The 27,829-nt window shown below is 41.0% G+C and overlaps 1 protein-coding gene across 2 annotated transcripts in view; it reads left to right on the forward strand.

Moving 5' to 3' along the window:
* The window catches only part of ATP10A (ATPase phospholipid transporting 10A (putative)), a 169,657-nt gene that overhangs the window by 111,045 nt on the left and 30,783 nt on the right, over positions 1 to 27,829 (forward strand). For both annotated transcript variants that reach the window (XM_042460578.1, XM_042460579.1), the window contains exons 8-13: positions 8,171 to 8,388; positions 16,783 to 16,977; positions 20,424 to 20,991; positions 24,939 to 25,042; positions 25,267 to 25,393; positions 27,437 to 27,621. In XM_042460578.1, the coding sequence (XP_042316512.1) occupies positions 8,171 to 8,388; positions 16,783 to 16,977; positions 20,424 to 20,991; positions 24,939 to 25,042; positions 25,267 to 25,393; positions 27,437 to 27,621 (1,397 nt within the window). The remainder of the gene's footprint in view (positions 1 to 8,170; positions 8,389 to 16,782; positions 16,978 to 20,423; positions 20,992 to 24,938; positions 25,043 to 25,266; positions 25,394 to 27,436; positions 27,622 to 27,829) is intronic.

Here is a 27,829-nt window from a genome sequence, read left to right on the forward strand (position 1 = left end):
ATATTAAAAATTATATACAGTGTGCTTATGCTGAAGCCGCACAGTAAAAGGGAGAATGGCGTGCGCACAGCCACACCACAAGCCCAAGCCCCATTATATCCATTGGCCTTGAGCATACATGCTTTTTGCCTTACGTGGGGGTGGTCCAGAACAGATCCTCCACGTAAGGTAAGGACCGACTGTATATGTTACCTATGGTATGCAAATGTTTGGATATACTAGTGATCAATCTAAAAGTAAAATATATTTCTGGTCCCTTTTAGTATGCTCTTTTTCTTTTGAAAAATGTTTTAAGATTTAATCTATAACAGAAATTATATATGTGTGTCTGTGTGCACCCATGCACGCATACGTGCATGCATGCGCACGCACGCACACATATTTCTGTTATTTTTTCTGCAGTTGCATTCTTTGGATTTGATATGTATTATTTATTGTTCCTTTGTTAAACTGTAGGTAAATATTATGTAGTTGGACCTTCAGTCTTACTTTTTAAGCTCTTGAACATTTTCTCACCTTTTCTCCCTAATTGCTCATGCCTCTATTTGATGTTGATGTTCTTCAGGATGTACCCCATGTGTACAGCTAAAGAGTGGCAAAACTAAAATACTAGAAATTTTGGAAGTGAAGGAAATTTTCACTGGTGGGACAGAATTCACATGGGAAGAAATCCAGTCCCCTCTCTGAGCTCCTTCCGTGGTGCACTCCGGAAGTGTTATTTTAATATAACACTAATTTTATTGGTTAGGCAGCAGTGAATTCCAGGACCTAGTTATTCTACAGTCCTGACACTGAGTTAGGTCATGTTGAGTCCTTTCTCCATTTTTGTCTGTTTGCTTTGGGGCTTTTTTTTTCTTCTTCAGTACCATGCATAATATATATTGGATGATATATAAGTATTTATACACAATTATACAAATACAGCATTTATTATTTGAAACCAAATGAGATTCCAGGAAGAGGAAGCAGGAAAGGCTCAAATAGTATTTCAAGATCAAGGGACTAAAATGTGAAACACCAGACACCAGAAAGCTACAGAGCCATTCATAGTACAAAATCAAAACACATATGTGAAAGGTGTATGCTAGGCCCTCTTCAAACCAGCAATATAGTTGCTAACAGTATGGACACATTACATAGGGTGGCATGATAGCAATCACCCCAGTTTCTCCCATGCTACTTATCAGTCATACTTCCTGTACTGACATATCTCTTAATAGTAAGGATGTCAGATGAGATGGAGATTGGGTATGTAGGTTGCTAGGTTCACCTCTTCTGTTGGAGGACAGACCTCCCTATCAGAGAGCCTCTACTCATGCAACTTTCTCTGATGATGTAAGTAAGCCACAAAACTTGATTTAAAAATCATGCTTGGGTACAGCAGACTCCCTGTTGCAAATGTTTGTCATCCAGTGTATAGGACTTGCAGGAGGGGACAGAGTTAACTATGGTATGCTTGCTCTGCCCATCTTTGCATGATAAATAGGCCCCAATAGGGCTGATGTGGACTGTAGATGTAGGTCTGAATGGCAGTAAATGACCCCTAAGGAAGGAGGAAACCATGCTTTACACCAGTATCGTATAGTGGTTAGAATGATGAACAAAGATAGGAGTGTGTGAATTCCCTCTCAGCCACAAAGCTAACTGGGTAAATTTGGGCCAGTCATCCATTTCTCAGCCTAACCTAATTTCCAGGGTTATTGTGATAATAAAAATGTGACCAGGGTCATGAGCGCCAGCTATAATTTTTTACAGATCCCAGTTCAGTCTTTTCTGATGTTTCCTGAGTCACAGGTGGGCAGATGATAGATCCAAATCTACTTTGAAAATTCTACATGGTTTAACAAGAATTCATGAGTCCCACAAAATGATGCATACACACACACACACACCTTGCTTCAAATTCTTTTGCTGATGAAAAGTTTAGAGTTACCCAGTTTGGATTTTTGTGTGAAAGGAATTCAAGATCTATTCATTTGTGGTTCTGAAACCAGATTCCCAAACTCAGAATTCTTTAGCTGAGTTAGTGGAAATCTTTTACTTCTATTGGATAGATTCTGCCTTGAAGTCTATCCACTCCTGAAAGACATAAGTGACTCACGGCCAATCCTAGAAAATTATTATTATCCTTTAAACACACTCTGGGGAAAAGCTTGCATTAGCTAACAGACAGTTCAGAAGCAAATGCACAGACCAAAGAACCAAAAGCTTTAACAAATCACACTCTTTAACACCATCCTTCTGCCACAGTCTAACAGCACTATTTAAATTATGACTATACTACTGAAGACTAAGGCCCATTAAGGCCAGCCTGGGGACAGAGTCAGAGTGTGGCATCCATATGATGCACACCTTGACTCCACCCCCATGGTGCCATGATGCCGTGCACTGCTCCACATGGTATGTGGCATCACAGCGCTCCTCTGGCACTGCATCCACATGACACAGCGCAAAAGGAACACCTTAAAGTCTTTCAGGAAGCTGAGCCCCTTTTTGGGCGCTGGAAAGGCCAGATCGGGGCTACAGCGTGTGGTTGCTGTGGCCCTGATCCAGTGCTGCTGAAGGCAGTTGCAGGCCACCCCTTAGGGGTGGCCTGCACAGCCCTTAAGTCACGTCCAACATAGTATGTCCACCAGTTGTGTTTTGACATCCACTTGTCCCTGAAAAGAATATGCAATTCATGTTATGTTTCAACAAACAACACAAATACATTTTTAACCTGCACAATCCCCCTGCTCTAGGGGATACTTCCAAGATTTCCCCTTCAGTGGATGTCTGAAACTATAGATATTACAGATATTAGCATACAATAGACCCAGGGCCTTTTTGGGTTATTCATTGGTGTGAGCTTAATCTGAATAAAGACCTTGGGTGGAAGTGGCATTGGCACTAGGCAAGAGATCTTTCCAGTACACAATCAGCTGAAGAGGCCTGTTGTGGCTCCTTCACTTTAAATTTCCTCTCATTGAAGACAATATTTTTGAAGCGTCAACATGGATCTTGCACTTCAGTGAAGTGTTCTGTTACAAGAGGGAGGCATGTTATTTATTTCCTGTAAGTAGTTTTATAGTCACTCTTACAACTGGTATGACAAACACCACCAATTTTTAAAAGCACTTCCAGCCTAATTCAATTTAAACTCAATTTCAATTCAGAGGTCAGTCCCCCCTCCCACCAACAAAAGGCCATAGGTAACTGAAACTGCAAAAAACAAAAACACAGATGGAGGTGGCAAACAATACAATGCAAAGCAATACAAAACAATACACTAGCATTATAGTAGGTGTCAAACATAAGCCTTTGATAAGCTCAAAATGAAATCAGCACAAATGCTATCTGTATCAATTACATGGGTGCTTATAGAATCCAAATGCCTTTCTAAGAAGAATCTTTTTATTGCTCTGACCACTTGGTATGATAGTCCATAAATAGATAACTACCAGACATAAGCTATTTTCACCCTTAATGAGCTTTTCTATGAGCCTTTGTAGGGTATAGGGTTTTTTTAAAACAAAAAATAATTATCCACAATTATTTGGGAGTGTAGTATTTATTGCACTCTGACCTACCCTTTCCTCTTTGATTGCTAATTTTAATTTAATATCCTGAGTGGAAAATGCTTGGCAAAGTTTCTAGCCTTTCCTTGTGGGTTTTTGCCTTTTGTTTGTTTATTTTTAATAATCTTTGCAGGCTCCTTTAGTATTTTCTTTTCTTAGTCTTTTCCAGACTGAGCTACAAATAATGTAGCTCACTTTAGGGAGTGGCTGAACTGCGAAAGGAGTATTCTAATGGGCTCCAGTGGATTTTATGAGCTATTTCAGAATGTAATAGCCTTGTCACATTGAGCCAGAAAATGAGGAAAGCCATGTACTGAATTAAATAACTAATTATTTTGGCTATATTAGTCATTAAAGGTTGATGTTCAATTAAGACTCATCTGTGTTATCTGGCAATACTCAAACTCCAGTCTGCACAATATAATAAAAAATAGGGATGACATGGGAAATATTTCAGGGTGCACTTAAATGAGAGGCCGGTCAGAACTGGTTCCTGCCTAGTAGAGAATGATGTGAAAGTGGCTGTTGACAATGTCTTCGTTCCTCAAACTACCAAGAATATTTAACTTGGAAACTGATTAAAGAGTTAGAGAATACCATCAGCAAATGTGGAAAGCTCTTCCAATCTGAACTTTGAATTCAATTTCAGAGAAGTTCTCAGGAGTCATATTTCAATGATGGGCAGGACCACAGGCAAAAACATTGGAGCAGAAATGCCAATGTAGGATAGCTTAAAGCTGTTAAGACATTTTTGTATTGGAGAATGGGGGCGGAACCTGTTTCATATTTGAGAAACCACCCCTGGACAACCCCTAAGGCCTGGATTGCAGCCCCAAGAGGGCCAGATCTAGTTCCAGGCCCTTGGGCTCCCTACTCTTGTGCTAAGGTCTGTTGATGCAGTCAGACTTCCTTGGCTGATGTGGCTTGTTCCCAGCAGTTCCCCGCTGGTGGTACACTAGCAGATCATCAGTCATCAGTGTCATTGAGTTTGGATCCTGAATGGGGCTCAGCTTCCTGAAAGACAACTGTAATTTGAACTGAAACCATGATAACTAGTGACAAAAGATGGATCAGCACTGGCATCATTAGCAGAGCCAAAGTCCCCAGACTAATGTAGAAGATTACTCCATTATACTGCATTAAAGAAACTTATTTTTACCGAGCACTTTATTGACTCGGCACAAAGGGCCAACACAGACCAGCACTTTATACCACCCTGGACTTGAACTAGGGTTCAAATAGGGCTGAGCATGCACACACTCAAAGCCCTTCTGCTGATGTCTGGGTGCCATCTTGGCATGTGCCTGTCTATATGGTGCGTGCCATGATGACGCAAGTGCAGCACAGCGCCCAAACAGCACTGGCCGGAAGGGGCATCATCATGGCATGCGAGCAGCTTCTTTTAGGGAGTGGGTTAGTGCTGCAGTGTGTGGCTGCTGCAGCACAACCCGGGGCATACAGGGGTGGCATTTAGCCATCTGTCTGTACTGCCCCAAAGTTATAGGTTCACAGAGCCCAATATGCTGCCTGCTGCTCAACCATTTTCTAGGTCTGTCAGGGGTTTCATATTGCAGTTTCATATTCATTTAATGGCAGATGCCTGGAATTAAATCAAGGGCCTTATGAAGTAACACATACACTCTGCTTCTATATTATGTTCCTCTCTTCATTATGCATTACCAGGGGAAAGGGTCACCTCCTATACTTACAATTTGTCTTCCAAATGGTAAAATCTGCAGTGGGAATAGAGGCTGAAGAAGTTAATTTTGGAACTCCCAGGGTCTTCCATTGGCCATGCTAGCTGTGGGATTCTGGAAGCCACAATCCAAAAATTATCTTCCCTAAGTATGAGTGGAAATAGCATTTACAATAAGCCAATGCTATTTTTAATGGCTTCAGTATATTAAGTTCATCTCCCATAATTACATTACCTTCATATACCGTGTTAAGGGCCCCATTCATACTGGCCTAAAAGACATGGAGGGAACTGGGATGATCCGGATGCCCCTCCCCCGAATCGCTCCGTTAGCAAGTGCCCACTACAAATTTGAAATCGAATGCATTCTGTTTGAAATCGAATGCATTCTGTGTCTGCCGGCGAGGTGGCCGCTGTCAATCAAGCGATTGTCATGGTGACGTTTTGCAGGGCATCGGAAAGTGTCCTCCCCCTCCTCCCTTTTTTTAAAGAGCAAGGCACAGGGTTAAATTTTTTTATAAACCTGTGGGCATTTGGGTCAGATCTGCCCCGTCCCAGGCAAAGGATGGAATTGTCATGCATTTTTTTATGCTTTTAAAAGCAACATTTGTAGCTTTCCCTTTGCTCCAAAAAATTGTTTAAAAATGTAACACTGATTGTAAGTGAGGTCTTTTGCAACATTGTAGCTTCCCCCTCTGCTGAACTGACCCCTTTCCTCCTGCTTACACTTTGCAATTGCCTTCCACTGAGGCTGAGAGAGAGTGACCTAATGGAATCAATTGGGAATAAATGGGAAATGCAGCGCATTAATAATAATAATAATAATAATAATAATAATAATAATAATCCAGGAGCAAGAGGAAATAGCAAGCACACAGACATGTCACCCCCCCAAAATGCGCATAAATGGTCAAAAAATGCGCATAAATGCTTCTGCATCCATTTCCCTACATCCCCCAGCCTTGGCAATCCTCCTCTTCCTCTTCCTCCTTCCTCCTCCTCCATCACTTTCTCCATCTCCCCCCCCACCCCCAGCCCTATGCAGCCCAGCCCCCCCTTTTGCCACCTGTCACCCTTAGCATCCACCCTTTGGGCTCTTTCCTCCTCTCTCTCCCCTCCGATGAGGGGAGGGAATACTCTAACCCATGGAATCAATTGGGAATAAAGGGGAAATGCAGTGCAGGCATTCTGACTGTAGCATCTGCATATAACAGTAACAATAACAATAATAATAATTAATAATCCAGGAGCAAGAGGAAATAAAGCACAAGCAAGCACACAGACATGTCACCCCCCAAAAAATGTGCATAAATGGTCAAAAGAGGCTGCTTGAAAAGGGGGGGGGGGTTGTTGCTTTGATTGGGGGTTGGACTGGATGTCCCTTGAGGATCCCTTCCAGCCTTGGGATCGTGAGGGAGAAGAGCAATGGGGAGGCTGCGGGAGCGGGAAGTAGACCACCCCCCCTTTTCCCTCTGACACACACACACACACACAGAGAGAGAGAGAGAGAGAGAGGAATCTCTCTCCCTGCTTCAGCTGCTGGAGGCCTGCTGCTGCCTGGCCAGCGACCCTCCTCCTCCTCCTCCCGCCATCCCCTGGCTGCCAGGCTGGCTCTCAGGGGAGCCCCTCTCTGGGTGCCAGGCTCCAGGCTGAAAGCGGCTGCCTCCGTGGGCATGCAATGTGCCCTCCTGGGGTTGGCCAAGTCCCCCAGCAAGAGAGGCGGCCTTGAATGGCCCCGGAGGGAGCAGGGGCCAGCAGGAGAGCAGGAGGAGGAGGAGGAGAGCATCCCCTTCCACCCGGCGCCAGGAGCCCTGCCTGCTCCTTGCCCAGCAGCAGCCCTTCTGCCCAGGGCTCTTTCCTCCTCCCCCTCCCCTCCGATGAGGGGAGGAAATGCCTTGCCCTTTGCCCACCCTCTGACCTAAATCCCTCCCTCAATTTGCCTTGATCGTGATCGAGGCCAAAGTTCTCATTCCCAGGACCCGGGGTTTTTAAAAAGAAATGGTATTTGCGCCGATTTCAAAAGACCCGCACTAGGGGCCATTTAACACGGAACGGGTGTGCAAGCCTCGGATTCGCTTGTGTGAGATTCGGGGTGAGTAGGAACTTCATGTATTTGAATCGGTTTCAGAACCGATTTTTTTGGTAGTGTGAATGAGCCCAAGGATCATAATATGAGGCATTTGAATGTAACATTTCAGTTCTTGACCCTCTTGGCAATTAATGCATTTATATGTGGTTTTTACTTTGAACACTTAGTGAAATGCAGAACAGATGCCTGAAAGCCATGAGCTGTGATGATCAAATAACTTAATCTACATCTTTCATTTGCTGTCATTTAAACAGCGGTGGAGTAAGTAATCTAGAGATAACAGACAGGCACCTCAATCAAACCATTTTTCTGGTACAAGTTAATCAAGTGCCCATGCTGTTGCCTCAGCAACTTAGAGGGGTACGAGACACCCTGTCTCCCAAAAGAGGTGGTACCCTCCATATGTGTTAGACTGGAGATCCTATCATGTCATACTGGCATGACTGCTGAGGACTCTGAAATTCTGGTTTCAGAACAACTCTTGAGTCTAAGAATCATTTCAGCTTGATTGTTGATTGTGTTAGCCATATTATCCACTATCTCACATTTTTATTTTCTAGTTTTTATTTCAAAGTTATAGTTGCAAGGTACACAAAATGCAGCAAGAAAGAAGTTACAAACAAGAACAGATACTGTTACAAACAATAATATAAAAGCATTTCAAAACTATCAGCAATAAATTCAAATTAGTATTCTGAATCTCCAAAACAGTTTGCATCAATTTTATCTAATTCTCTCTTCCTAAACTTTTTAGCATACAGAACAAAAAGAACCACTTGTTTGCCCTTCTCATATATTTTAACATCTTTATTTTTGTTTCCTCAACAGCAAAACGTATAGCTATGTACCAGGAAGGTGATTCTGAGGATGAAGAAACCACACCTAAGGCAGGGACATTGTCCCAGCGGGACAGTATTAGTAGTCACCAGAGCCTTAAAGTCATCCACAGGAACCAGAGCACAAAATCTCATAGGCGTACAGGGAGCAGAGTGGAGGCCAAAAGGGCAAGCATTCTCTCAAAGCATACAGCTTTCAGCAGTCCGATGGTAAGTGTCTGAAGTACTGCCTTGTTACACTGGTCCCTTCCCACCGAATCAATGTTGTAATCTAGCCATATCTAATCATGTTTATAATTCTAAATTCCTCTGAGTTAACAATCCAGGTATAATACACAAGTCACATACAATAACCCATCATGAATCAATAAAGCTGCCTGGTTTTCTTGCCTTTGTGGTACTTAAAAGAGGAAGATATCAGCACCTGCACAGCCACAGTAAAGTGGGGAAGAGCCAGCTATATATCCTTCAAAGTTTAATTTTGCTGGGCATGGGGTGGGGGGAACAGTTCAAATGCACTCTTGCATTCCTCTGTGAGGATTTTAGTTAGATATTGGGTGGGAAGACTGGGAGAAAAGTTGAATAGAAGCATTGATGGGTGAAGACTGGCAGATAGGTGAGCATGTGCAAAATTATTTTTAAAAAAGAAATTGCCCCTTAATTAAGGTGAAGGATAATTAGGAGGGCCTCTTAAGAGGTACAGTAGTGATTTTGGAGTAAAAGATAACTGCAGTTAACGTTAGGTAAGGTTAGCAGCCGTGGCATGGAGAGTGATCCCTGACAGCAGCAGCAACTGGTACCATCCATCCATCACTTTATTTATACCCAACTGGAATGTAATCGACCTCAGTACATTGGGGAAGAGCCAGCTATATCCTTCAAAGTTTAATTTTGCTGGGCCTGTGGAGGGGGAACAGTTCAAATGCACCCTTGAATTCCTTTGTGAGGATTTTAAGAGCCCTGGTGGTGCAGTGGTTAAATGCCTGTACTGCACCCACACACTCACAAACGGTAAGGTTGTGAGTTCAATACCAGCAAAAGGACTCAAGCTCGATTCAGGCTTGCATCCTTTCGAGGTTGCTAAAATGAGTACCCAGATTGTTGAGGGCAATTAGCTTACGCTTATTTTACATTTAGGGAGTTCTTAAGTGCACTAATAAGCAGTATAGAAATGTACTTGCCATTGCTATTGCTATTGCTTTCAGGTAGACACAAAAGTGACCAGAAAAGGAGTCAAAGGGAGGGAGAGAGCATGATAAATCATGTTAAAGTAATCATAATAAAGAGAAAAGTAATGGGTGAAAAAACATCTTACATTTCAGGCAGCTCTCTCTTCCAAAAAGGATACCTCCCAGAAATCCTAAGGTACTGAGGACGGAAAAATGAAATGCACAGATATAGGATGGGTGACACCTTACTGAACAAGACTACATGTGAAAGGGATCTGGGAGTCCAAGTAGACCACAAATTGAAGATGAGTCAACAGTGCGATGCGGCAGCCAACAAGGCTAGTGCGATTTTAGGCTGCATCAATATAGTGTCTAGATCAGGGGTAGGCAACCTTTTTGAGATGGGGCCAGGTTGCTGTCCCTCAGACAACTGGGGGGCTGAAGCCAAAAAATAAATAATTAAATATATTTTTTAAAAAAATTAATAAATAAATAATAAATAAAAAATAATTCCTACATACACTGCACACATCATATTTTGAAGGAAAAAACAAAATGGGAACATATACAATATTTAAATTGAAGAACAATTTCCCCGCCTCTGTGGAGGCTTCAGCCTTCCGACGCCGAGAAGGAGGGAGGAGGCCACCCAAGATCGCAGCGATGTCGCGATCGCCGGCGGCCCCCCGCCCTTTCCCAGCCTCTGTGGAGGCTTGGGCCTTGACAGAGGCCAAGAAAGAGGGAGGAGGCCGCCCACGATTGAGGTGATCGCCGCGATCGCTGGCGACCCCCCACCCTTTCCCGGCCTTTGTTGAGGCTTGGGCCTTGACAGAGGCCGGGAAGGAGGGAGGAGGCCACCTTTTGCGGGCAGCAATTGGCGGCAGGACCGGGCTGGGGCCAGTCCCTAGGCCTCGGCGGGCCGTATGCGGCCCGCGGGCCATAGGTTGCCAACCCCTGGTCTAGATCAAGAGAAGTAATAGTGCCACTCTATTCTGCTCTGGTCAGGCCCCACCTGGAATATTGTGTCCAGTTCTGGGCACCACAATTTAAAAAGAATGTTGAGAAACTGGAGCGTGTCCAAAGGAGGGCAACCAAAATGGTGAAGGTTCTGGAAACTATGCCCTATGAGGAACAACTTAGGGAGCTGGGGATGTTTAGCCTGGAGAAGAGAAGGTTAAGAGGTGATATGATAGCCCTGTTTAAATACTTGAAGGGATGTCATATTGAGGAGGGAGTTAGCTTGTTTTCTGCTGCTCCAGAGACTAGGGGGATGCTTTGATTTAGATTTCCTGCATGGCAGGGGGTTGGACTGGATGGCCGTTGTGGTCTCTTCCAACTCTATGATTTTGATTCTATTATCCTTATTGCTTCCATGGAATGCATCTGTCTCTCTCCTGCTTAAATTAATAAAATTCCAAAGAACCCAACTTCCAAAAGATTTTGAATTGTTATGCTGTCCTTCCTGTTGCTTTTATGTTTGGAGCTGTAATATCTCAAGAGTTTCAGCATCTGAGGTGCTCCTGGATTCTAAACATCTCAATGCTTTTCAGTAACAGATGTGTATACATTTCCCACTATTTATTTATTTCATTTATATCACACCTTTCTCCCCAGAGGGACCCAAGACAGCTCACAGATAAAACCTTTAAAACTGTTATAAAACTCAAACAATAAAAATGCCTGTATATAAAATCACATAAAATATACACAATATAAAATATAAGTAAGTTAAAGTATGTTATTTATTTGTAGAATTTTTGTATGCTTGATATAATAAAATGTCTAAACAGTGACATCAAAACATGTAGAATTCAGTATAAAAGGCAATGTAAAATAGCTGAAATGAAATATAAAAAGATAATATTAACTAAAAACAGTTTTAAATAATGAATTAAAATGAATTAGAAGAGGTGATGCTCAGTAGCATATGAATAAAGCAACATGTCTTAGGCACTGTAAATGTAATACAGTCAGCCCTCATATCCACGGGGAAACCGTTCTGGAACACACACACACCCGTGGATACCAAAAGTCCCCTTGTCCTTAATGTCAAAGCAGCCATGCCGCTATTAGAAACAATGAGGTTGAAATCCTCCTCCCTCCTTCCTTTCATTCTCTCTCCTTCCCGGCCTCCCTCCCCCTCCTTCCTTCCTCTCCAAGACTTTTACCCCGGGCTTGGCTTCATTAGTGAAACCTGGAACCCCATTGGCCAGAGGGAGCCGGCGCCAACACCTGGAAGAGAATCGGGAGGACTTCAGTTGCATTGTCCCTAATGGTGGTACGGCTGCACGTGTGCGCCACTATTGGGGACAATGCGGACTTGCCGTCCACAGATGCTCAAATCTGTGGGTTGGCAAGTCCGCGGATACCGAGGTCCCACTGTACTGGAGTCCTGTAGATAGCAATAGCAAGGACATTTCTATACCACTTATCAGTGCACTTAAGCACTCCCTAAGGATTTTACAAAGTGTAAGATAATTGCCCCCAGCAATCTGGGTACTAATTTTAGGGACCTCAGAAGGATGCAAGCCTGAGTCGAGCTTGAGCCCTTGGCTGGTATTGAATTTGTAACCTTGCTGTTTGTGAGTGAGTGGCTGCAGTACAAGGATGAAACAAGAGGAGGAAAGCAACAGACAAGGTTCCACGATCAATTTTTCTGCTTGTGCTTGAAACCTAGACCCTATATTTGTTTCTCTAGATTGAGGAAAATATATTTTAAAACAACCTATGTTTCTCTGGTTCAGTGAGTATCTCACATATCTCCCTCCTTGTGTAACACAGGAACATTCCTATGAACACACATAAACACACTTGTCAGGAGGCCAACTTAAAACACTTGGTGTCAAATAGAACCTGGGATGCTTATAGGAAACTCATAAATTTAAGTGGATAAATCGAATAAACATACTTTGATATTATTTAAGAGCTTAGTGCTAAGAACTGGAATGTTAATTGCTGCCAAATGATTGCAAATTAGAATGACTGGATGCAATTCAGAATGTAGCAAACTATATCAAACCAAGTCAAAACTGTTTAAGAGAAAATTTCTATTTGGTGAGGAGCCCTTGTTAATAGCCCCAATAGCCTCATTTGCCTCTAATTGAACTTTTATATGAAAGTCCATCCTGAAAGAGGTACCTAGTCATGCAGGCCTACAGAGAACGCATCCCAGTGTGATTCAGCAAGGAAGTACTAAGGGCACTAGGCAGAAAGGTAGCCTTTGAAATTCAAATCTTTTCTTCCAATTTCAGAGACAAGTTGGCTTGGGTATTTGTCAACCATCTGGAGATCAAAGAGGGAAGCCATGTGAATCTGCCACCCCTTTTGTTTAGGATACCTACATTTATTTACTTATTTCAGTCGTATGCCACCTTTCTCGCAGAAGGGACCCAAAACAAAACAAAAAACATGTTAAGAACATTACAATAAAATTTAAAACAGCTAAAATCATCTAAAAACATTTTAAAATTACATTAAAATATACAAACATTAAAAGACATAACTAAAACACTCAAACTCAATAATAGCTACCTTGGTGTGATTATATGTTGAATGCTTGCTTAAATGCGAACGTCTTAGCTTGCTGTCAAAAGGCAAACAGGTAGGGGGCCACTCTACCTTCCCGTGGGAGTTCCAGAAGTTGGGAGCAGCCACCGAGAAAGCTCTCTTTTGTGTCTTCACCAAGCAAGCCTGCAGTGGTGGTGAGGCAGAGAAAAAGTTTTTCCCCAAAGATCCTGGTGTCCTGGCAGGTTTGTATGGGGAAATATGGCTCTTCAAATAATCTGAACCTAAGACATATAGGACTTAATAGGTCAAACCAGCACTATGAATTGTGCCTGGTGATGAACCAGTAACCACTGAAACTGTTTCAACAAGGGAATTATATGCTTTCTATAACTGGTCCCAGTCAACATTCTGGCCTCAACATTCTGGATCTGCTGAAGTTCTTGAACAGTTTCAAAGGCAGTCCCATGAAGAGTGCATTATAGCAGTCCAAACGGGATGTAATCAAACCATATGTCACTGTAGCCAAATCTGATGCCTCAGGAAAGGGGTGCAGCTGGCACAGTAGTTTTAATTGTGCAAGTGAACTCCTGGTCGGTGCTGAAACCTGGGCTTCCAGGCTCAGAGTTGAATCTAGGAGCATACCCAAGTTGCAAGCCTGAGATTTCAAGAGGAATATGACCCGTTCAGCACAGGCAAAGTTCCTATTCCCTGATCTGCCTTATAGCTGACCAGGAGCACCCCTGTCTTTTCTGGATTAAGTTTCAATTTGCTTGCCCCCATCCAGTCCATTACTGACATCAGACATTGGTTCAGTAAAGAGGCAGCTTCCTTGAAATCAGATGGCAAGGCGAGATAGAGTTGAGTGTCCACCACACCCTGAAACTCCAGATAACCTCTCCCAGTGGTTTCATGTAGATGTTAAATAACATGGAAGACAGAACAGAATCCTGAGGGACCCTGCAGGCCAAAGGCCAGGGGGTCCAACAGGAGCCCCCCAACACCACCTTCTGAGTTCGCCCCTCCAAGAAAGACTAGAACCACTGCATAACAGTGCCCCTAGGTCCTACCTCAGAGAGGCAGCCCAGAAGGATGCTATGGTCAATCGTATTGAAAGCCACCAAGAGATCCAGCAGGGCCAACAGGGACACACTCTCCCTGTCCAGTTCCCTGCATAGGTCATTCACCACGGTAACCAAAGCTGACTCTATCCTATAGCCAGGTCTGGAGCCAGATTGAAATTGAACTAAATAATCCATCTTATCCAGAAACCCCTGGAGCTGGGAAGCCACCATTTACTCCAGAGCATTGCCCAAGAATGCAATGTTAGAGACTGGCCGATAGTTCCTCAGAATGGTGGGATCCAGGGCCTCACCACAGCCTAAATTTTATGGCCCTGTTGGGTCCACTAGTCTGCTTTTTCCTCCCTATGGAAATTTCCACCTCAGGTTCTGAAGAATCTGCCCACTAAGTGAAAATCTATAAAAGTGAAAAGGTATAAGATGGAGGAGGTTGCTCTTTGTTTTCAGTCTTGGGTGAAACCAGGGACTCTATCACATGGGAGGCAAGCATCATGAAAACGTGATTAAAATGTGGTAATAGTGCAGTCAGGGGGGAGCTTAACACCCCCTGCACAGGTCTCCCATTTGTGTCCCGTGCGTAAACTGTAATGGATGCTTCATTGGGTAATAATGGAAACACCTGTTATTATCCAAAGACACGTCCATTACAGTTTACGCATGGAACATGAACGGGAGACATGTGCAGGGGTGTGATAATCTTCCCCCCCGATTGTGCTATTACAGTGGTGCCTCGGGATACGAAATACCCAGCTTACGAAATTTTCGGGATACGAAAAAATCCCATAGGGAATTATTGTTCCGGGTTACGAATGTTTTTTCGGGTTACGAAAAAAATTTTGGTGCTTTTTTCGGCTTTTTCGCACGGAATCGCGGCTTTTCCCCATTAGCGCCTATGGCAATTCGGCTTACGAAGGCTTTTCGGGTTACGAAAGCGGCCGCGGAACGAATTATTTTCGTAACCCGAGGCACCACTGTACTACATTTTAATCACATTTCTATGACGCTTGCCTCCTCCGTGTGATAGCATCCCAGGAGGCTTGATTTCATAGACTCCTCAGAATTGCTGAAAGCAATCCTAGTCCATCTTCTCTACGATTTTCCTTCTGTTCTGGACTCCTGGCATCTGCATTGGTAATATATGGTCCCATCCTTCGTTAACTCTTGTATGTGTGCCTTTGTTGCAACCACTTTGCTGTATCAATAAAACTAGATTTGGACCTTTGCATTCTGTAGTTCTAGTTTCTCGGAATGGATAGACATGGGGAAAAGATACCTGCTTTTTAAAGTTACCAAAACGCATTCTCACTGCTCCCTTGAGCAAAATTAATTTCCCAATTAAATTCATTTGTGAGTGCCCTCTCATGATCCCCCAAAATTTGGGTAACACCCTCTTATACACTATTGACCACTTCATCTTAGATTAACTAGGCTAGAAGTTTTTGTGTTGCGATATTAATGTTATTTATATTCATAATATTGCTATATTTTTACTTTGAAAAATATCCCTTAGACATTTTTAAGAGACTTGCTTTCATTTTATTTTTCATTATATAAATCTAAAGCAGTCCTTTTTTTAAAAAAAAGGAATTTAAATGTCAACAAGTGTTTTTCTAAAAGTGGTTTTACAAGACATTGAAACAAACCCCATTCATCACTGGCTAGAAACCATCTTGACATAACTCTACATCGTTTTCTAACTCAGATGGTGAAATTACATGGCCATCCAGTTTTTGGATTGCTTTTCTCAGCACCCACAGTCAACACTGCTAAAAGGAATAGGAATGCTGAAAGTTGCAGTTCACCAACATCTGGAGGTCACATGATCCCCATCCCTCTCCTGACCTGTTGCTGACATTTGGAACACTTTTTCAAAAAATTAAAAGGACTGAAAACAGAAGAAAGCTTAAAATAAGCAAAGCTGAGGAAATGTGCCTCATCACTATTTGCCACCTTGAAGATCCACCACCATTACCACAATGAAGATTTTCATGCCTGGCATAAATCTTGCTCCAACATGGCTCAATCGTCCTGATAAGGTGGAGGAAGTGCGGGTGCCTGAACGCCTGGTGCGCTTCCTCAATCATCCTGCAATCATCCTTGAATCGTCTCAAGGGGAGCGGATTTCCTATGAATGCAAGCTTTGTGTTTCTAGAAATCCACTCCCCAGGAACAATTCAAGGATGCAAAGAAGGGAGCGACGATTCCCTGATGATTGGGGAAGCATGCCAGGCATTCAGACATGTGTGCTTCCTCCACCTTTTGAGGGCAATCGAGCCACGTTGGAGCAACGTTTATGCCAGGTATGAAAATCTTCTCTGTGACATGATACAGTACTGTAATTATTTTTGTTTCAGATGGGTCCAAAGAATCTCCAATACAACCTCACTAAAATAAACTTCTGAATGCATGAGTACTGCAATTTGTTTTGGAGAAGTGAAAGTATAGTCTATATGCATAATACCAATTGTCACAGCCAAATATATGTCTAAACATGATTGGCACCTAGCATGGTCAATTTTTGTTTTCAAATTGTTCTTAGGTTTCAGCATTAACCATTCCAAGATGTGTAGGAGTTATCATCATGATCTTGCTTAGAAGTTATTGCCAGACAAGGAGACATAATCCTACCCTTCCTGCCTATTATAAATGGTATTTGTAAGCACAAGACTTGGATTATCATGTTCTTTGTAGTGAAACAAAGTGGGTTAACTCAAAAATAGAGATGGGATTATCAAAGATATGCTTGATAGAGCACATCTACAGAACAAGCTCAGGCTAGAGACAGTGAAAGAGAATGTAGAAATGCACTGACCTGGAAGTGATTCACTTTGCCTGTCTTTCAATTCTAGGAAAAAGATATCACACCTGATCCAAATTTGCTACGGAAAGTAAATGAATGTGCCAGCTACCTCGAGATCATGAGGACCCATGACCAACCATTATCCCAGCTGTCCCCTGAACTTTCAGACATCTTTGACTTTTTCATAGCTTTGACAATCTGCAATACAGTGGTAGTGACGTCTCCAAATCAGCCACGACAAAAGGTAGGTTAGATGAAAAATTCATACAAAGTTAATCCTTCATTTGACTGGATTTTGGAAAGAGTTTCATGCAGCCTGCCCCAGTGCCTGTTTTACCTGAGAATTAAGAAAATAGTTCCATGGTTTAATTCCCAACTGTAAGTGTGTATCCCATTTCTTTGGATGTTTTCCTGAGCATTTTCCTTCCAAATAATGTTTATCTGATACAGAAGGTACCTCAAAGGCAGTGTAGTTTAATCTCTCAGTATGCCTGTTAGGTGATTATCCAACATCTGCTATCTCTAATGAATCAACCCCATCAAATTCTAAGGTAGTCTGTTTCCCTGTAGAACAGATTGTACCATCAGACAGTGGTGTCACTAAGGATGGTGTCACCCAGTGCAGTAACTCATGGTGTCGCCCTCCCATTGACCACCTCCTATTTCACACCATACAGAATCCTTAGCAATGATTTTTTGCACTAATGTTACTCATAAATTGTAATTCCCATATAGCACTGAGTGTAATGCTAATAGTTGTGACATAAACAACTAACAAAATTAAAATTATACCTTCAAATTACAACATCATATGTACAACCTAAATGTATTTACATATGCATAGTAAAGGTTTGGTTAAAATGTGATGTTTATTAAAAAAACATTTTAAAAGAATTTTAAAAATTTTAAAAATTTTAAAAATAAATTTAAAAATTTCAAATTTGAATTTTATAAAATTCTGAAGCCTTTCCTTTCTCCTCCCAATGAGCTCAACCCCCCCCACCATCTTTTAAAGCATTTTAAAGGGAAGCAGATGAATGCCACAGCCCATTTCTGCCAAAAAGTAAATGTTTGAGGAGCAGTGGTGTCACCCTCCCTAGGGTGTTACCTGGTGCAGTCTCAACCCTGCGTGCCCCCCTAGTGACACCACTGCCATCAAAATGTTCTTCCCAAAATTAATTCTTAATCCTTTTTCCCCCTTCTAATTCCTATCATTTGGTTTAGGTCTTGCCCTGTGGAATTATGGAAAGCAAATGTGAATAGCACCTATAGAAAATGTGTGCTTGTCTATTAGATTCCTATCTTGCCTTAGTCCTCCAAATTGGGACTCGAGCCAGTTAACCAATAAAATAAATGAAACATATATAGGTGAAAAATAACAACTTTATACTTGGTTAAAGACAAATCAGTTCAAAAAATGGGTAGCACTGGATTAGGAAGGAAACTCTTTTACAACCACTCAATATGAGCATTAAGAACCATCTGAATAAAAAGTGGAGAACAGGAGTAGCCTCCCATATCAGGAAGTTCCACATCCTGGGAGTGACCACTGGGAAAGCCAATAGTGGAGCTTTTTTATAGATATAATCACAACAGAACTGAAATGTTATTTCCTGCTGACCATCTACTACACACGCAGATGCATAATACCAATAAAAGAGCTGCTTCGTTTTTATTATTATTATTATTATTATTATTAACCTTTATTTATGAAGCGCTGTAAATTTTATTGTTCTTTCACTAAAGGTCAGTTCAAAAATTCATGAGGAGGTGACATAGCTGTCTAACAGAAAATTGACACCATCTGCTATAATGTACTATAACAGAGAGAGTTTGGATTTTTTTTTAATTTGTATGTTTTGTTTTTACTATTGTGTTTTAAGAAATGAGGGTGTGCGTTTTTTTTAAGCCTGATCATCTCTACTTTAGTACAAGTTTAAAAAAAGAAAACAAATGTGGAAACCATAATTGTTTATATCCAAAGAACTCTGAAAGGAAGGAGATAATGTATTAGTGTTAATCCACAAATTCTTGTTCAGCTGCTAAAACAACAACAACAACAAATTGTAACAGAGATTGTGTTACAGTATGGGAAATGTTGAATAAGACATAAGCCACATTATATACTACCAGTGCATAAAAGATTCTTGAAAATAGCTTGTACAAAATCTTGAAATACATGTAATGGAACTGAAAGATTTTCCTCTGGATCTGAGATCACTTTTCTAATTCAGTGTACTATTTATGAGTGGAAAACAACCCTTTTAAGAGCACTGCAGAAGTGGCCTTTCATTAACAGTAGAGTAGCTTGGTTCCAAGCCAATGTAAATACAGGCCAGCCTGGCCATTATGGTTGGAAATTGTAGTTCAGCACATATGGAGAAGATGGATACAGGCATTGATCCAGGAAAACTGTCTAGCCAGGTACCAGGCAAAGTCTATCAGAGATGAGACAGTAGCAGTTCTAGTTGTGTACAGAACCTTGCGTGTCATTTTCAGTTCTTAGCATCCAGGCAGTCCAAGTCAGTAGAGTACAGCAAGAAAGCCAAGGTGTCAGTCCAAGGGAGTATCCAGTAGCATGGTCAGCTTACGATACAGAGTCCAAGGTTCTTCAGAAACACAAGAGTGTTTCTCTGGAGATGCTAGCCACAGATGCTGGCGAAACGTCAGAGAGAAACTCTGCTAGAATATGGCCACATAGCCCAAAAAACCCACAAAAACAACAAGACTGTTGTTTCCTTCCAAATGGTCAGTTGTCAGCAACAACCTGCCAAGGAAGTTGCTTCATTATTTATGGTCTGGCAGCCTCTCACAGCTGTTGCCTGATTAATAAGTGTTTCCTAATAAGTGCTCCAAATGTTTCAAACCCTCTCTCTCTTGTCCACATTCCATTATGGTAGGTATTATTGAGTCTATATCTATCTGTTGTGTCTGCTCGGGAGTGTCACTGCCTGTCTCAAGTACTGGCATGTACCTTTGTCTTCCTGTTTCTCTGTCTGTATCCTACTCTAAACCAGGCCTATTCCTCTGTCCTTCAGCTTCACCTGGGTCCTGGGAGCAAGGGAGGACAAAGGGTACCATAGCGCTGTTTACCTGCTGTTGGTACAGAAAATATATGCACCACACTGGCTCAGTTGAAGGCACTGAGAACTGACAAAAAATTGCCTGGATTAGGCCTTGAGGCCATTCTCTCTTATTCCTTCAGCAGTCATCTCTGAAAATGCTGACTTCATTTTGGTGTATCAATATGCTACTGCTGGAGTTATATCTGTGGCAGGTGACGTGTCTGTTATTTGCCCGTCTTCATGATCTACCAAAACTGCCCCCCCCCCAAAAAAAACCTAGAAGTAGCCAGAAATAGACTTCTAGAGGGAAAAGAGTTTTAAAATGTTAAATGGTATAGGTGGGGCTTGCTGGGGCTTCCATGAGAAGTAATGGGCACTTTTTTCCCCCAAATAGAGAACTGCAGAAAAACAAACAAAAGCAAAACAGTTTAATGCCTCAGGATTGCACTTGTCCCATACCTGCCCTCGAATATCCCTTTCCTTATGTTTCAGTTTTCAGAAAACCTTCAGTGCCTTCTCTCAATTGATGTGCTGGTGCTTTGCTTTTCTAATTAGCTCTATCAAGTAGACATACATCCAAAACTCATGTACTTCCTTTCTTGGTTGTTCATCTTTATTTTTCAAGGTTAGATACAGATTTGAACTGAAGTCTCCAGTAAAGACCATTGAGGACTTCATTCGGAGACTCACCCCTAGCCGACTGACTTCTGGTTCTAACAACAGTAGCTCCTCAAGCCTGGGGACCAGCAGATTGACACACCGCACTGGATCAAGTGTAATTTCTTCAACCTCCACAGAGAGCCCTTTCTTGAAACTAGAAGAAAAGCTTACTAACTCTTCCCAAATGAATAACAATGGCTATAGTGCCCAGCAGTCCAAAGGGACACTGGGGAATGAGAGTGGGCCAGGAGAGGGTGAACTGCGTTTTGAGGCAGAGAGCCCAGATGAAGCTGCCCTTGTCTATGCAGCCAGAGCATATGGCTGTGCTCTGGTTGACCGGCTGCCTGACCAGGTATCAGTAGAACTACCTCACCTGGGGAGATTAACCTTTGAACTCTTACACATCCTGGGCTTTGACTCAGTCCGGAAGAGAATGTCCGTGGTAGTCAGACACCCCTTTACTGATGAAATAAATGTTTACACTAAAGGAGCCGATTCGGTGATCATGGATCTTCTTCTGTCATGTTCTTCAGGTATAACTTATCCTTAGGTATAATGTGTCATTTATTTCCCATGACAAGGTATATTAGAAACTGTGGCTGGATATCTCAGTTCCCTCACTGATAGATATGTACATTGAAAATCTTTAAGAAGCTATGTGGGCGCGCCACCTTCTGCTTTTGATCTACACAGGACCTGTGAACTTATAGTAGTTTCTTTTCCTGGGCAAATCTAAGCAAAGTAGGTCTCTGAGTCCATACCCTTTCCAAGTACAAACGTGGGCGCGCCACACGCAGCTTTCAGCATATGTTGAAAGCCACACCGGAAAAGCCCATCGCGCGCCCCAGAAGAAGTAATGGGGCATGCAGCCATGGCGTGTGCACGTGCTGCCATACACCACAGGCGCGAGCCTCATTACTCCCTATGGGGTTTCAGCATACGCTGATTTCCCCTTACTTGGAGGGATCTGGAATGGATCCCCGCATAAGGGGAGCGCACACTGTATTCATTACTGGGTATTCACTTCCAGCATTACATACTAATCAATTTTTCTTTTCATGATATGACCATTTAAGTGCTTTTTGCTGCAGCTTCATTTTATTGCCCAACTTGGTGGCCATTTGCATAACTTTAGAATAAATTCAAAAATCCATGACTCTCCTCTGTATATTGACCCCCAATGCAATGCAGTTAAATCTAAATGTGACTTTCCCTCTAAATGCCATGGGAGTTAGCTGCAACTGTTAATGCACTATTGCTTTGAATGAAACTTAGTTGTGAGTAATGATTCTCTTGAGCTGCGTTGGAGTCAAGACTTTTTTTGTTCCTCCCTTGTTGTTGGAGAGATTTCAGGCACAAACATTTTGGCTGAAATCAAGTTTTTAGAATAGATTTGAATCAGGGGTCATTTAACACTACACAGTCATCACACTATGGAGATTATCACACGCAGTGCTTCCATTGCCCAAACATGGCGCTTCCATCACCCAAATGTCATCAAAATGGGGTGGAAGCATCATGGTGTGATCATGTCTGGGGCTTCTAAAGTGAAACATTATCATTAGCACCATGGAACTGTCAGTGGAAAAGCCCTTATTATTAATAGATTAATCCGTTAATAAGAAAAGGGCTGCTTCCCTGATGATTCTATGGCAATTCCATGGCGATAACGCTTCTATTTCACTTTAGAAGCACCGGCGGCATGATCACACTGGTGACGCTTCCACCCATTTTGATGACATTTGGGTGATGGAAGAGCTGTGTGTGATAAACTCCTATGATTCCATTTCAATTGCCATGGCAACATTTATTTTGAATCCTATGATTTTGAATTCAGGGAGGGATATTTAGAACTTCCAGTTGGGGGTTATAGTGCCTCACCAAATGACAAATCCCAGGATGCCATAGGATTCAGCCATGGCAGTTAAAGTGCTGTAACTGTGTAATATGAAATACTGCCATAATTGTCCAGAAAACATGCAGGGGTAGCTGTGTTGGCCAGTCAGTAAATTCAAACAAAAATCCACCAAACAGTGACTAACTGAAATGCAAAGTTCTTGCAACAAGTATATTGTGAATTTCAGTTGACCAATAAAGATATCACTGTTTGGTGGATTTTTGCTATAATGGTCTGTTGTGCCGTAGGTTCCAAAAGTTGAGTTTCAGAACATATTCTTATAATTGCTAAACTGTTGCATTGACTATCAGTGTGGATGCTAAGCATGGAAAGAGCTTTTACACTTCTGACTTTTCCACACTGATAACAGAGGGGATGTTGGGAATGAAACTGACAAATAAGCCTCTCAGTCCCTCTCCAATTCATGCCATATGTGTTCTGCACAAGATACTCAGGCTAGGATAAGGGGCATGAAAAGAGTGTCTATACATTGGAGAGTCAGTTGTTAATGGTGAGGATGTTGGACTGTTATTTTTGAGATCCAGGTCCCATTCAGTCATGAAGCTCACTTTCTTTCCCTTTCTCAGCATGACCTGCCTCACAAGATTATTGTGAGGATAAAGCATAGAGGAAGAAAGTCATATACATTGCCTTGTGTTCATTGGAGGAAAAGTGGATTATATAAGTAACTAATAAATAAATGATAAATAATGCAACCACAGGACTAGTTGCTCTTGATCCCAAGCTCTTTTCTCTTGATGCTCTAATGTCAATTATAGGTCAGAACCTGGCTAAGGTTCAAACAGACCTTTGGATATTCATAAAATATGAAGCCTAAATAAATCTGGCTTTGAAAAATAAGAATTAAATCAGGCAATTAAAGTTAGTAGAGATTTGAGAAGAAGATGTAATGAATGGTGTGTAGACATCCAACAAAAATGCAGAGAAGTTTGTATTTTTAATTTGAGATCATCTCATAGATAAATGATCATGTTGCAAACCAGGAGAGATCTTTAAAACTGTTATTTCAATCAGGTGAATTTAAAGACCACCTTTTTATGTTTTGAATAATCTTTTTATATCTAGAGCTTCTCCCTTCCATTTACAGAGATTCTTCTTAAGCACTTAAGAAGGAAATATTTGTTAATCAATGAAAATGTGGTGCTCTATAGATTTTTCCTTTATGTTGACTTGCTAATAAAATGCTGAAATGAGTACTGCATTTCAGGTTTACTAGTCAAATTGGATTGTGACTTACAAATTCATGAACTGCAGTCTTCTAGTTTATAGAAAATGTTGGTTTCAGCATAAATTTCTTATCATAATTATTTCAATATTAATAGAAAATACTGGTGAAAAAAGGAGTTAGATTGTGCAATATTAATTTAATGAAATATAGAAAAATGCAAGCCCTGATTTTTTAAAAATTTAATCTTCACAAATGTATGCAAGAACAGGGTCACAAAATTAATAATTGTTTGCTTTTCTACCAGCAAGAAGTAAACTGTGCTGTTCTAATAATGCTGTTTACAGCATGTAGTCTAAATACTGTGTCTGAATGCATGTTGCTGACTAGGTGATTTTTACAAGGAGACTTGTTGTGGCAAAAGATCTATAATCAAAGCCTATAAAGGTGCATGTGAAAGATATATTCTGCATCTTCATACATTCACCAAACCAAAATTGAATATGGTTTTTTCCCTCGCCACGAACGTTATGAGAATCTGATCTCTTCTTTTTTGTACTAAAACCAACTTATTAGCCCTCTTCTTTTTTTAAAAAAAATGTTTTTGCTTTATGTATTTTACAGAAACTCCAAGTGGATAATTAATTTAAATTTAATACATTTATGAAATATGTAGAAAAATAAGAAGATGTATCCCATAATAAACTGTAAGATTCCATGAAGACGGTTATTAGAAACTAGCAAAGTCTTGCTACTGATGACAGCAAAAAAACCACAAATTAAGTTAGGAAATTCTCACTGATTTAATATCATGTGTTCTTTACAGTGCACTAAAATACATTTTTTATCATTTCTGTGCTGACCTTTTCTGAAAATATTTTCAGTTCTTTGAAACAAACTAATAAAACCTCTAGTGAGGCCCAGTAAGCTGAAAGGTGTTAAATATGTATTGAATTGGATCAAGTAGCTTGGTGGTTTCAGAGGCAAGTGATCTGTGGACTATATTCTATCCATTTCAGTTTTTCCTATACAGCTGTATCAGAGCAACCCAACATATGCCTAATATTGTAAAATAAAATAGGAGAGGCATGTGCCTCTTGGCATGCAGAGGATGGAACTCTTAACTACATCAGAGCAAGCGACTGAAGAGTAAATATTTGTAAATGTTATCATCTGCAGGACATTTATAAGAAAAAATAAAACGTGGTGGCATACATAAAATAATTGCTTTTGGGCAAAAGCATTGGCATCTCCTATAGGATGTTAGTATTGCTCAGAATTAATGCTCTTAAAGTTTAATATCTAGCCGTAATGGTAAGGGAAAGAATTATTTGCCTTAAGACCACTCAGTTACTGGCATTTTAAAAAGAGTTTTATATTTCTTTCATTATATCCAGATGACCCTAGGGGCAAGCATCAAAAGAAAATCCGAAGCAAAACTCAGAATTTTCTTAATCTTTATGCTGCTGATGGATTGAGGACTTTGTGCATAGCAAAAAAGGTAAGCACATACAATCTCTCCATAAATTGCTTTCCAGGGTCATCTTTCATGTTTTGGGGTCTTTTGTATAGCAAAATACATTGGCCACAGCTTTGCACAGCACTGTGTATGTTTATGCCTTCTAAAATCAATACCATTCTAACATTAGAAAACTCTGTTGGCATGTAGCCTATATTTTCTGTCAACATGAATGCCTTCCTACATTTGCATTTGTTTCCCAACAGGTGCTGAGCAAGGAGGAGTATTCTTGCTGGTTAAAAAGTCACATTGAAGCAGAATCTTCCATTGAAAACCGGGAAGAGCTGCTGTTCCAGTCAGCCACTCGTATAGAGACAGATCTGCATCTACTAGGTAAACTCAAAACATGAACAGGTGAAAAATGGAATGCATTAACAATTGAGACTATGAGTTGAGAACAGGGATGGAACAAGGGAAAATCAGTTCATTTTTCTAAGGACGTGGCAACATTATCTAATTTCCTCATATTGAGATGCGGGAATTTGAATTTTTTAAAAAATTGAATGTGAGGAAAAACAAAGCTGCTGATTCATCCTTCTAGATCCCAGAGTGCCGAGTGCTTAATTATTAAGTCTGGATCCTTTTTTTTAATTCAACTGTGTTCATGCTTAATTAAGGTTGCCATTTTTTCTGTGAGTTTCTCATCTTTAACACCTACATAAGAAGTAAGTGCAACATTTTGGGAAGAACTGGACCTTTTGCATTTGAGCAGTGCAGATAGGTGAGAATTTGATTTCAGTGCATTTTGGAAGAATTTATCAAAATTCAAAAAAAATTTCAAATTCCAGATAGAAATAACGTGAGGTTGAAAATGTTCAAATGCAGGAGAAACTAAAACTGACATCTTTTCCCATTCCTAATTAAGCCTTTCCTACCAATGGCAACTGTCCATTTCTCAAATTAGTTACAACATAAAAGGACAACAGTTAGTATGGCTGAATTAAGCTACCAAATTCTGCATTCTGTGGATTAACACTAATACATTATCTCCTTCCTTTCAGAGTTCTTTGGATATAAACAATTATGGTTTCCACATTTGTTTTCTTTTTTTAAACTTGTACTAAAGTAGAGATGATCAGGCTTAAAAAAAACGCACACCCTCATTTCTTAAAACACAATAGTAAAAACAAAACATACAAATTAAAAAAAATCCAAACTCTCTCTGTTATAGTACATTATAGCAGATGGTGTCAATTTTCTGTTAGACAGCTATGTCACCTCCTCATGAATTTTTGAACTGACCTTTAGTGAAAGAACAATAAAAACGAAGCAGCTCTTTTATTGGTATTATGCATCTGCGTGTGTGGTAGATGGTCAGCAGGAAATAACATTTCAGTTCTGTTGTGATTATATCTATAAAAAAGTTGCATGACTTCAGTCACCCCAGTGGAGGGAGGAGGTGCGCCTGACTGCCACCTGGATTGAACAGAATGGGGAATCCTGGACACAGGTGAGATTCATGAAGTCTCCCAATCACTGAGGTCTTTGGATCGATTTAAAAGACAATGTTGTTATTTTCAGCACTATTGACTTCGGATGTACGTGTAAACTTTAATGAATTAGATCTTACTGGTTAAATGAAAACAGACTCCCTGTCAAAACTGAACCATCTGCTCTGCCAATTAAGCCCTGACCAGTCTGCTCAGTAATGGGAAAATGTAAACCTATATACCAATCAATGGTCAGAAACTGCAAAGCCAGAAGAAAAGGAAGCACTGAGAAGAAAGGTTTTCACTGCCAATTTCCATCAGCAGCAACAAAACTAACACACAGCTGCTACTTCCAAATGTGCATTTCCACCTTGCTTTTTCCTAATTGTGTTTTTGTTTTAATTGCATGCTGGTAAGAGAAAGAATTTTTAATATTTTTTGGTAAAATTCTTTATGAAAAACAAAAGGTACAGAACATAACATATACATATTCTGGGCAAAACAATTCAAAAACGATGCTGACAAGCTGGAGAATGTCCACAGGAGAGCAAGCAAAATGTTGAAGGGTCTGGAAACCATGCCTTCTGAGAAGATACTTAGGGAGCTGGATATGTTCAGCCTAGAGGAGAAAAGGTTAAGAGGTGATATGATAGCCCTATTTAAGTATTTGAAGGGGTGTCATATTGAAGCTGGGGCAAGCTTGTTTTCTGCTGCACCAGATAATAGAACCCATAGCAATGGATTCAAACTAGAGGAAAAGAGATTCCACCTGAACATTAGGAAGAACCTCCTAGCAATAAGAGCTGTTCAGCAGTGGAATACACTCCCTCGGAGTGTGGTGGACTTTTGGAGGTTTTTAAACAGAGGCTGGATGGGGTACTTTGATTGTGTGTTCCTGCATGGCAGGGGATTGGACTGGATTCTGACTTTTTTTCTTCTGTTACAGGTGCAACTGGCATTGAAGACCGTTTACAGGATGGAGTCCCAGAAACTATTGCAAACCTACGCCAGGCTGGGCTGCAGATATGGGTTCTAACTGGAGATAAGCAAGAAACTGCCATTAACATTGCTTATGCTTGCAAGCTATTGGATCACGATGAAGAAATCATTACTTTGAATGCTGATTCACCGGTATGATGATATTGATGTCCAATACCAGGCTTGTAAAATTGGCAGATCTCAAGCTATACGCAGCACACCTACTGTGTATTTCTGCTTGCAAGGTGCTTGAGATTTATTGCGGTACAATGCCCTGTCACAGTCTAGACCATGCCTGCATGCTCTGTCAACTATTGAGCCATGCGCAGTCTAAAAAGCATTTTTGGAAATGTTGCAGAAT

This window comes from Sceloporus undulatus, chromosome 3 (assembly GCF_019175285.1).
Source record: "Sceloporus undulatus isolate JIND9_A2432 ecotype Alabama chromosome 3, SceUnd_v1.1, whole genome shotgun sequence".
In the NCBI taxonomy this organism is placed as follows: Eukaryota; Metazoa; Chordata; class Lepidosauria; order Squamata; family Phrynosomatidae; genus Sceloporus; species Sceloporus undulatus.